Here is a 12,260-nt window from a genome sequence, read left to right as displayed (position 1 = left end):
TTTTCTTCTTTGACAATGTCTCTTTGATAGAACAAGAAAATACAACTTTTTTCTCTTTTGATTATTAAGGAGGTTGGGCATGCAAGTTGAGGAAAAGCCCCTCAAACCCATTTAATATTTAAGACACCAATACCACTGACAGTGTAATTGATTCACTTTGCATCCATATTAGGATGTTATTGTAAGTTTTGAAAAGTGTATATTTTCTGTTTTGTCTAAGAAATGTTAGACTGCCCTCCTCTTCCCCATGCTGGCTTCACATCTCACACATAATTAACTTAGCCTGTCCTGTTCATGGTGAAAAGAACTGTGGTTCTTAAACCCAGGTTCTTCAGAAATAACTTCAAATTAAACACCTGCAAATGTTATAAGTAGCTCAATACATTTCTGGAAATCATACAAGTCACATAAGTTTAAATGCATATGGACAGAATAAATGAAGACCAGAATTGCCAACTATTTTTTTAAGGCATTTTATTGATTGTGGGGGTTACCTTATAATGGATGTAGTGCAACAGACATTCATCCTGCAGAGGATCAGAGTGATCAGTCAATGATATTATATCCTGTTTTTTAAGGTAATATCCAGATTTTATTGTGATACCATGTTCCACTGGCAATTCAGATTTAGTAGGATCACATGGTGAGAATTATCAGTACAATCTCTCCAATTCCAATTTGAGCCAAGGTGTATATGATTCAGTTACAATTACTTGCCATGAATTAGAGTAGGATCTTTGGTAATTAGGAATGTTGTTGCTCTTTTCACTGTCGAAGCCAAAATTTTGTTTAAAAATATGACTTGGCAGAAAGATATTTTAATATTTTTTCTATTATTGTTAAGCTCATTTTTTTCCAGTATAACAACATAGTATTTATTGTTATCCCAAACACATGATTATGAAAGAATCATTTTGGTAAATGTTTCAAGAAAGCCTGATTCATTATTTTCCTACAATATTGCACATTGCTTCTATAACATTACTGTTTATATTTTCAGTGAACTGCTCCATTTATCTGTTAGAATGAAAAGAATTTAGACAGTGACATTAATTACAATGTATATTCCAAGGAAAATGGTAGGATAAAAGTGAGGATAGAATAGCCTTATATTTTCTTACAAGTTGGGGGTATCTAAAATTCCTAACATTATTGGACCAAATGCTCTAGTTTAGAAGAAAGAGGCTGAAGCATTTGCTCCAAAGTATTTGATCATGTGGATTATAATACACAGATGTCACCATATTCTCATTGTGTGAAAAAGGAAAAAAGATATTGGTGCTAGTGTCTCCCTGATGTGTGATTATAGTGTGTTTCCACAGATATAACTAGCTGTATTAAATTTTATAGTAATTTAATGAATTGAAAATATGGAAACTACCAAAAGAAAAATATTATTAATCATCATTTCTATTAAAAAAAAAACCTGGCTTCCAGCAAATCTATCTTCCTGAAAACTTACTTTTAGCCAGCCACCCTATTATTCCCAGATGATGAATATTCTCATCTGCAGAGATTTTGTGTCAGCTTTCAACAATAATAATGCCAGTAACAATGGGATTGTTTTTTTCTTTGTTGCTACAGCTGCACTAATGGAAAGATTGCCTCTAGCTGTCAGTTATGTGATGGCTACTGTTATAATGGTGGCACTTGCCAGCTGGACTCCGAGACAAATGTACCTGTGTGTCTGTGAGTATTTTATAATGTCATGGGTAATTTATGATAGATTTTGTATGTACATGGAATTCCTATTGTATTTTTCTCCTTTCTCAGGGTGATACATTTTAAATGAGTGTTTCATGTACATCTCAAGTATTGTCCCTCATTGACTCATGTGCTACAGAATCTCCTTCATCAATTTGCTAATTATTTCATGAGGAAGAGCTCATTCAATTCTTAGCATCATGCCATTTCAGACATTCGCAGACCTTTGAACTTAGAAATGTCCGGGAAAACTGTTCCAATTTTATTGACCTTATTTGGCTATGTGAAGCCTAGAGACAATCTTTTATGAATCCCTTGGTACTTGTGCACATTCTTTTCAAAAGAACTTGAGATATCTTTTTAAATGTATAATGCTATTTGATGTTTGTATAAAGCTTAGACAGTATAGCATTATGTAAACCTATGAAGCCCCTGGTTCCTTCCCAATATATCATATCGAGTCTGGGGTTTCTAAATACATAGGAAAGTATTGAGAGTTATTGATGTCCACAAGAAAATCTGGAATTTCGTATTCTCCTCCTTCAGAGTATCTAATTGTCCAGAATTAACAAATTGAAATAAAATCGTCCAGCTTAAGTGGTCACTGTATAGAGCTATGCTTAATTAACGCTTTTTGATCAGAAAGGTGATGTCCACATATGATCTACGTCCACATCCAGTTTCTCACTGTGTCAGGGTAGCATGTGATGAGTGTGTATGTGGTACAAGTAAGCATTCCTGGGAACATTTTTGTTCAGATGTTACTATTTTTGTATAAAATAAATTTGACGCATATTTGGCAAAAAAAGAAAAAGAAAAAAAGAAAAAAAAAGTCAGACGCCTTATTTAGCTGTATTTTACTGAAATTCTACAGATGCTCTGTGGGGTTTAAAAGTCAGCGCTGTGACCAGAAAGAGAACCCTTGTGATCACTACTGTCAGAATGAGGGGATTTGCACTTTAACTGCGTTTAATGAGCCGAGATGCAAGTAGGTTTAACCTTCCACTTCCTGCTGCGCTTTGTGTGACATCATTTCAGGCCACAGTTCATTGGTTTAAATCATGAACATCCACATGCATTTCACAGTGTGTACTTAATCTCGGGGCTCATCTGTGTCAAACACACTTACCCTTTGCTTCGCTCACTGATAAGTATGTGCACCACAGACTGCTAGAGTGTCTAGAAATATATCAGAGAGAGAAGTAGAAATGCTAGTGGAACTGTCTAGTAAAAATACATGATCTAGAATAGTAGTTTTTAATTACAGAAGTACAGAAACAGGTGTTCTAAGACACTATTACTGTATACTATATTTGGAATGATGATTTTTAATTAGTATCTGATTTTTCCTTTTCAAGGAATGATGGAATAGTACAATATGATTTCCTAAAATTTTACTGAAAACTGTCTTAGTAAAACTTCGTAACAGAGAAAAGAGATGCATATCAACATATTTCCAAAGATGTGATTAATTCATAGTTTGAATAATTCTTTCTTCATCCCATTTGAGGTGTTTTGAATATCTGTGAAAAATAAGCTCCTGCTTCCTCTGAGAAGTTTCAAGGATCACTTCTGGGTTGATCATAGTGGAAGTTATTTTTGCTATGTGCATTTGAGCTCTAGAGATGGATCGTATTTGGCATCCACCTTGACACCCAATATCATAATCAGCAGCTATTGTTGGCTTGCAATAAAGGTTGTATGGTGGTAGCAGCAGTGTAACTAGTAATGAATTTACAGCTCAATTGTATTAAAATTTAGGTATTTCATTACCTAAACTTTGTTATTTTATTTATAATGAGTTGCCAGAGATTTGAGGCTAAAGCTTGAGCTGCAGGAGTATGGATTTGAAGGTGGTACCTATTGAGGTAGAGGAAAGCTCTGGGGATAGCTGCAGGGACCCCACACCAAAAGATTTGGCTGGCAACAATTCAAATGAAAAATGATGAGGGATTGAACCAGGAATGCAACTGCAAGGAAGAATAGAGAGAACACTGATTCATGGATATTTCAGAGTTAGTAAATCTGGGGTAGTCCTTGACCAAAAACTGATCAAGGACTTATTTTATTTTCAGAATGCCTGTAATAACTGCAGTGTATCCCAGTATTTATTTATCCTGCCATGGTGGTATTGTTCTTGGGCAAAATACACAGATTTCAAGTCCCCTTGCCCTTTCCTGTAATTAGGTCTCAGGATGATTTCCTGTCCAGAACCAGAACAACAACTGATTTTTCAAGGTTTAGAAGCCTACAATATTATCAGACACTTTTCATCCTAAACAAATATTATCAGAGTCACAGGATTTAAACATAAATATCATCTTATATTATAACTGGGGTTTAGAGAATACCTTTTATTTTTATGTACCTATGTCTCTACAAATATCTACCTTTGGTGGCTTTATGAAAATTTTGCATGTGTCTTGGTTTCCTCTGCCCTATAATTTATTGTGAAAGTAAGAATAATGCTTATATTGTATTCCTCTAACAAGTCATAAAAGAAGCATAGAGGAATTGCATTCTGTTATCATTCATTCATTCATTAAACAAACATTGATATATGATAAATAAGATATTGGGTTATTTTAGAAGGAAAATAACTACTGAACTGGAATAAGTAAATACCTTGTGTTAAGCACTATATGTTAAGTACTTCACATATTTCAGGTATAATGTTGAAAATTATATAACAATAATCATTATTTTCTAATATTTATTCCCATTTCAAAGATAACAACATGAGGTTAAATACTAGGAAGGTTCAAAAGTCCTTGTCCTGTTTATAGTTGTATGCTATACTTCTCATTTTATACTACACTAATTCCAATATGCAATACTTTGAAAGAACTTAAAATTCATTTAAGGTAGATAAATGATTTTAAAAAAATAAAATGCCACTCATCAATTATAATAGAAATATCATAGTGCCATTGAAAAACAATGGAATATAGAGATTAATTAATGATTACATGTGGAAGAGTAAAAGACTTTTTAGGTGAAGTGACATTTTAATAGTTTTTTGGAAAAAAAAAAACATAGTAGACTTACAAGGGAGAAATGACTGAATATCTTTTTGAAAGAAGGAATAGCACATCCCAGCATCTTGGTAGGCTAAGAGAGGAGGATTTCGAGTTCAAAGCAAGCCTCAGCAAAAGTGAGGTGCTAAGCAACTCAGTGAGACTCTGTCTCTAAATAAAATACAAAATAGGCGTGGGGACGTGGCTCCATGGTCAAGTGCCCCTTATTTCAATTCCCAGTACCCGCCCCCCAAAAAAGGAATAGAACAGAAAGAGATGAGGGTTATAAAGGTAGAAAGCAGGCAGTGTGGTATACTGGGAGGAGAAAAGGACAAGGAAATAAGTTGGGACCTGTTTGTGAGATACACTTTATGCCATGATACGAGAGTGGGTTTACAGAAAGAAGGGCAGAAGGTTAAAGTTGAAATCCTAGGAAATGCTAATGTTTTGATATTGTTTAAAGAGGAGTCTGAAAAAGTAAATATGAAGAAAATAGAAATCTGACATTTAGTAAGAAGCAGATTCCTTCAAGTTGAAGGGGAAGACAATATGAAAGATCAGCCTCCCACCACAGTTCAAAGAGGACAACTTTTTTTTTTTTTTTGTGGCTTACTGCACTTTACAATTAGATGGCCGTTGTGGGAGATGTGTCAAAGGCCTTATACAGACAGAAACTTTACATTAGTTGGTTAAGTCAAAGTTGAGGAAGTAGAGAAAACTGTACATGCCCTCCTCAGTGTTTCATTGTGGAATAAATCAAGGAAAAACAATAGGTAATTTCGAAGCAAAAAATATCTGTATAACAAGGATCATATAAGTATTCAACAGAACTGTACTTTCACTATTTATTAAAGGCCAACAGTCCAGGCTACGCTGATTAGAGAGATGTTTCAGACAGATTTCATGCTCATGTCTCTTAAACGTGATATTTCTAGAATCCGGAAAAAAATTGTAATATTCTTCTGGATAGTTATAATTCATATGATACTAACACATAATATAAATATACTTAACATAAAGTGTCTATGATCAGTGCAATGCAAAGTAATCCAGACAAGGGAGGATGCATGCCTCAGAATATCTTCCTAGTAGTTGTCTCTTCATTCAGGGAGATTTCTGGAAATATAGGTTTCAGGCTCAGGTCTCAGTGATGGTGAGCATGTATCTTTAATGAAAAGTTACTATGTACCATTTCATCTAAAAGCCTTTATAGGAAACAAAAAAAAAATGCTTTAAGAAATATAATACAGGGCTTTCTATAGTTTCATTGGTAGTATATTTTATTTTCTTCATACAGTGAAAAACTATTTGGAATTGTATGGTAGTTATACACATTTGGAAAGTCTATAAAGTATTCAGATCTATGAAGGTGACAGATTTCTTTTTTTCCCACATAGAAATTTTATAGCTGTATCCTTCAATTTAAGGAATAGATCTTTTCTCTGAAAGCCTTCACTTCTGTCTCTTGATGGCCATTTTCACTTGTGTCTATGTGTGGAAGAGAAAGCAAACTTCAAAGAGAAGCTTAGCAAAAAAGGATAAAATCTAGGTTTTTCAAAATATTTATTTTGAGAGGGTGTTGGCATCAAAGTACCTATACTGAATAATGTTAAAACTACATTTTTAAAATACTGTTATTTTGATGACCTATTAGTAAATAATTTTTACTGTAAGTTACAGAAATTATTAATAGTGTGAAGAATTATTGAACTAAATATGGTAACTTGACTGTGCTTTCCTGATTCTAAGGGTCCTCCCTAGGGTTAAAATTTTTATTACATCGGATTTAATTTTATTTTTTTAAATACCATAGACCTACTCTTGTAGCATTACTTCCTGGCTATAGCCACAGTACCTGTCAGCCACCATAATAAAGAAGTGTTTGTAGGTCCTCTACCTACACTGCCTCTGCTTCCTTCCAGCACACAAACAGCCTGACCGTGGGCACAGAGCCCCACCCAGCTCCATGGAGTCTTTTCTTGGACATCTTGTTGAAACCCAGTGCCTCTAGTTAGCTTTTCTTGTACCATTGGTCTCAACTCAGGTATCACTTTTGTATGCCACATGACAAGTGAGCAGTAAACATTGTTGGAATTGTACTTAACTAAAGTTCTTCAAAAGAAAAGAGTCGAATTTCTGTAATGGACAAATATATGCAAATTTTGGGGTTTGTACCTTTATGGACTGAATTGTGTTTCCTACTCCCCAAACTAATAAGTGAATGCCCTAGCATCCTATTTCTTTGCTACTTCATAACAAGAGTCCTCTTTCCTCTAGTTTCCAATAATACTGTGACCAGCCAACTCCTCAGTTTCAGTGGGTCCAGATGCAGTCTTCAGTGCTAAAACAGTTGATCTTCAGCCTAAGGTCTAAAGACAGGAGGGCCAAAAGCCATGAAGTGCAGCTGCCACCTCCAACTGTATCTGCCACCTCCAGTTTTGGGGATGATGTGCTGTCTTCCAGGAGTACCTCAGAATAAAACTGTATTTGTTTGGGAGGGTGGGGACAGGGCCTTTAAAGAGATAATAGAGTTAATGGGGTCATTAGTTTGGGACCTAATGCAGTCTGACCATTGTCCTTATAAGGAGAGGAGATTAAAACAAAGACTGACAGATATCACATATGCTACAAGCATAGAGAGATGAACACATGAACATCATCATGACAGTAGCTGTCTATTAGCCAAGGAGAGGCCTCAGAAGAAATCAAATATATTGATAACTTGGTCTCAGAGTTACAACTTGTGGGAAAATATTTGTTCTTTAATCAACCCACTCTGCAGTGTTTTGTTATAGCAACTGTATCAAACAACTTCAGGTTTAAGTACCAAGAAGTATAATTCTTCTGTGACATACACCTAAAAATGTGAAAATGGCTTTGGAATTGAGTAGTAGGTAAATGGGGTAGAGTTTTGAAACACATGTTTGAAAAGGTCTGAAGCCTGGATTCTTCTAGGTGCACTGGTGCATGCTTGTAGTCCCAGGTCCTCCAGAAGCTGAGGCAGGAGGATCTCTAGTTCAAGGCTAACCTGAGCAACTTATCAAGACAGGTCTCAAAGTACAAATGACTGAGGATGTAGTTCAGTACTATAGTGCTTTAGGATTCTTCTCTACTAATGTAAGACATTGGAAGGAAAAGCCCATATGGCCTTGAAGAAGCTATTTGTAGAAATATAGAATTTCAAGGTGCTTCTTGGTGAGGTGTCAGATGGAACTGAATCATGTGTCACTGGAAACTGCAGAAAAGGCAATCTTTGTTGTAAGGGACAAAATACTAGCCTGAACTATGATCTAATGCTTTGTGGAAATTAGAACTTGAAAATAATTAGCTTGATATTTAGCTGATATTTCTCAGCAAATGGATGAAGGGATGCCCTGGTTTTCTTTTTCTGCTTACGGTAAAATGTGAGAGAAAGGAGAGAAGTTGAGGGAACTGTTAGGCAAAAATAAAACAGAATTTGAAAATTGGGAAAATTCTCAAGACATCCATTTTGAAAAAAGAGGAGAGACAGTGGGTAGGGAGGAAAAAACATATTCTGGAGAGGATAACAAACATGAATCTAAACAATAATTTACTGTGAAGAGAATATGGGTATGACTCCTGGATCCAAATAGTCATCTCACAGCATAAACGCTGCCAGCTTAGACTGAATGGAACAGAGATAGGAAGGTTGCTTTACTTCTGGGAGAACATAGAATGGGCCCAAAAGTCTATTCAGCTGCAAATGTATATTATCATTCATAAAAAGAAAAATATAATTGTAAAGGTGGTTCAGAGGTCAACAAGGCTGTTGCCACCAAAGTGTCAATAAAGCCAGCCAACACTTCAATTTTGGTGGGTGTGGCTAAAGCCTCCAGGGCCAAGAGGGTAGACCTTTAGCCAAGGGCTGCTATCCAGGGCCTCCAAAATGAAGCTGCTACCTCCAGTTGAGGGGATGATGACCATCATTCAAGAGACCCAGACAATAGCAAAGCCATTCTTCTGGGCCCATAGGATAGAGTATGGAGCTGAAGATGATTATCCTCAAACCTTACAACACAGTAAATTTGCCCTGCCAAGTTGTACAATTACTTGAGACCTAAGATTCTTCCTTCTTTCCAATCTCTCCCTTTTAGAATGGATTATGAAATTCAGGGTATATTATGATTAGGTAAATATATTTTGCGTGTAAGAAGGACATGGATTTTTTACTGGCCAGAGAGTAAATATTATGGACTCAACAATGTACCAGATAGGTTGAAACTCCTCAGAATGTAACCACATTTAGAGATGAAACTTTAAAGAGGAGTTGAAGTAAAATGATTGTTTAAGATTGGACATACCCAATTGGACCAGTCCTTCGAAGAAGAGACTAGGGCACAGACACACAGAGGAAAGATCATGGGAGGGCACAGGAAGACTGCCATTTACAAGCCAAGAGAGCAACAGCAGAAGATACCAAACCTGTCAACGCTTATCTCAGATTTATAGCTACCAAAACATGGAAAAAATAAATTTCTGTTATCAAAAAAAAAAAAAAATCTCTCTGTGGCACTTTGTTATGGCTGACCTAGTAGGGAAATATAGTCACCATATGCATTTTGGCTCAAGAATCCCTTCGTAGTCACTCTATTAAGAACATAATTAATATTTTTGTTGGATTTCCCACATGCCCATCCTGCCCTCTTGTTTATATACCCTCAGAATTATAGTATTCATTCTGCTGAAATCTAGAGAGATATTCAAATGTGCTAATAACTACCACCGGGTACTAATCACCAGTCCTTGGGTGCTCATGAAGAGGTCACACAGGACAATGAGAAAATCAGGGCCTCTTGCTTACAGAAATCTACCTCCTTTTCTCTGGATTTCTTAATGCAGATTTAAGTTCTTATTCTGCTCCTAACTGTAACCTACATTGACAGCCCTAGTGGGAACCATTTATTGGATAGTGTCTTTACTCTTAAAGGTGAGACAGATAGTGATGAAGCTTGTTGATTCTGCAAGATACAGTGAATGGAAAGAATGTAGCTTTTGGAGCTAGAATTAATTGGGTTTATGTATTCATTTCTCTAGTTAATTTTTCTGTGGTCTATTAGACTTTCTAAGTCTTAGTTTCCTCTTCTTCAAGACGATGTACATGTAAAAACTTCTAGACGAAAGAAATTCTGTGTGGGGGCAAATAAGACTGATAATGGTCATTTAGTGCCACTAATAAGTCCTTTATTTGTGCTTGAATTTGACCAGTATAATAATTAAAGACGTATAACAAGCTTTTATTTTGAAACCTTGGTGATGTCACTATGTGACATGTATTTTATGTTAGGTAATTTGCTCAAGTATCCTTAGATATATCAAACTTTAAATTTCTATTTTTTGAAAGCAGCTGTTGAGTGAGATTTATAACATTGTAGTAAACAGTAGCAAAGATTTAAAAATCCATATTTGTTTTTGTACATGCTTCATTTTTTGTAACAATAATTCTTTTGCAAAATCACTTAAAGTTCTCTGTGTACCTAAAGACAACTAAGTCAACACTTTCTCCATTTGGACAGACAAAGAATGATCTAAATCATTCATTTTCAGACTAAAATAAAAGAACTTCTCAAAGTGAATGTTAAGTACATTTTTTAAATTTTATTAGACCATAGATATTTTAGAGGTAACATATCTATAATTCTGTTATTTTAAAATAATAAGTTTGTCAATAGTAGCATCTATTATAGTATTTCTTATTCAGTTTCTTTTTACAAATATTCTTTGGTAGAGTTTTTTATAATTAAAGGAGGTTATATTATACATAATCTTTTATTTATTTACCTTGCATTATGAACATTATTCTTTATGTTAAATGTATATAATTGTCAAATAAGATAGCTTTTTTTACAGAGAGAGAGAGAGAATTTTTTTAAATTTATTTTTTAGTTTTCGGTGGACACAACATCTTTATTTTATTTGTGTTTGTGAGGATCAAACCCAGCGCCCTGCGCATGCCAGGCGAGCGAAGTAACACTTGAGCCACATCCCCAGCCCCTAAATAAGATAGTTTTATTCGGAATAGTTATCCAGTACTCTATTGACTAGGACCACTGAGCAAACTTATATTATTCAATAATTAGAATATTTGTTTATTTTTTTACTATTTTTTTCTGAAACTTTCTGAAACTTGTATACGTAGCATGTTTGGTATAGTCTTGTTTGCTATGCCTCACACTTACAATTGGAAATATGGGGTTCAAAGTCCTAGATTTTATGACTCAAACTAGCTATTTCATTAGACAACTTATATTATTCATTGTCACATTTTCCTTGTGTGAAAAGTAGTGGTTTTGGACTAATTTTTCACTAATACACTGCAAAACTATGAATGACATTGAATTTAATGTGAGTCCTACTGGGATTTTCTCTAGAAACTGGCTTAAAATTGGGTCAGACTAACAGCCCAGCATAAATTCTTCCATAATTTCTCTGAAACACATAGAAGACACTTAAAAGACAGAAATTCCCACTAGCAGCAAAAATAAATTATAACAGAAAACCAACTGTTAACACACTATGGCACAACTGAGGGAGTTATCATAAAATTCTTGGCCATAAACAAATATTTCCATTTAATATTTCTGTATGGCTTTATGACTTATTTACCTGATACTTCAAAACAATATGCTAGACTGTTTCTAGGTATACAAATATCCTACCTATGCCTAATATCAGGAGAGAGAAAAGGCCTGTCCCTTGATTTATTAGATAATACCTTTTATTTTTTGTTACTGGGATTTAACCCAGGGGTGCCTTATCACTACACTACATTTACAAACCTTTATTTTATTTAAATTTAATTTAATTTTTTTGAGACAGGATCTCACTAAGTTGCTAAAGTTGGCCTCCAACTAGCAATGCTCCTGCCTCAGCCTCTTGAGTATCTGGGATTAGAGGCATGCACCACCTCACTTAGTTATATTATTGCCTTTGAAAATGAAAAAAAAAAAACACTGCCAATATTCCTTTTATTATATTCATTCATCAACAAATACCTATATACATGAGTAGGAATAAGTATCTAATTTTGGAGTAAAAATATATAAATGCATAAGCATAATACAATTTTATGAAAAGCACACAAATACACATGTTACTATATAAAATATAACTATAGCTGTTTATATGTCTTTGTATAATACATACATACACAGAATAAAATCTTAAAGTACATCAAAATGGCAGCAATGGTATATGTTGGTGGGATTTGGGTAATGCTGATTTTATAAATATAATTTTTCTGTCTAATTTGTATTATTTCAAAAACAGAAAAAAATTAGTTTTTAAAATTATTTGAATTGTTTAAAAAAGTTAAACCCAAATGTCTTAACTCAAATGTTACATTGCTTTAGAAATCATATCAATTTAGGCACTTACTGTTTTTTAAATGACAATATGGCTAGATTCCAGAATACTTCTTATAATATATGTCATTGCTTCTTGCCCATAGCAACAACAATTCTCCATGTGGTCAAAACAAGACAGCACTGTTAGTTTTTATGTTTTACTTGCTCATTTCAA

General features: G+C 34.5%; 1 protein-coding gene across 1 annotated transcript in view; it reads left to right on the top strand.

Moving 5' to 3' along the window:
- The window catches only part of LRP1B (LDL receptor related protein 1B), a gene marked incomplete at its 3' end in the record, with an annotated part of 1,847,377 nt that overhangs the window by 1,808,658 nt on the left and 26,459 nt on the right, over positions 1–12,260 (top strand). Inside the window, exon 86 of the mRNA XM_081262419.1 lies at positions 1,585–1,689. Within this exon, the coding sequence (XP_081118545.1) occupies positions 1,585–1,689 (105 nt within the window). The remainder of the gene's footprint in view (positions 1–1,584; positions 1,690–12,260) is intronic.

The sequence above is a fragment of the Spermophilus citellus genome (assembly GCF_964194105.1).
Source record: "Spermophilus citellus genome assembly, chromosome: 11".
Taxonomy (NCBI): Eukaryota; Metazoa; Chordata; class Mammalia; order Rodentia; family Sciuridae; genus Spermophilus; species Spermophilus citellus.
Note: the sequence above shows the minus strand (reverse complement) of the source record. Positions and strands in the feature narration are given on the sequence as shown.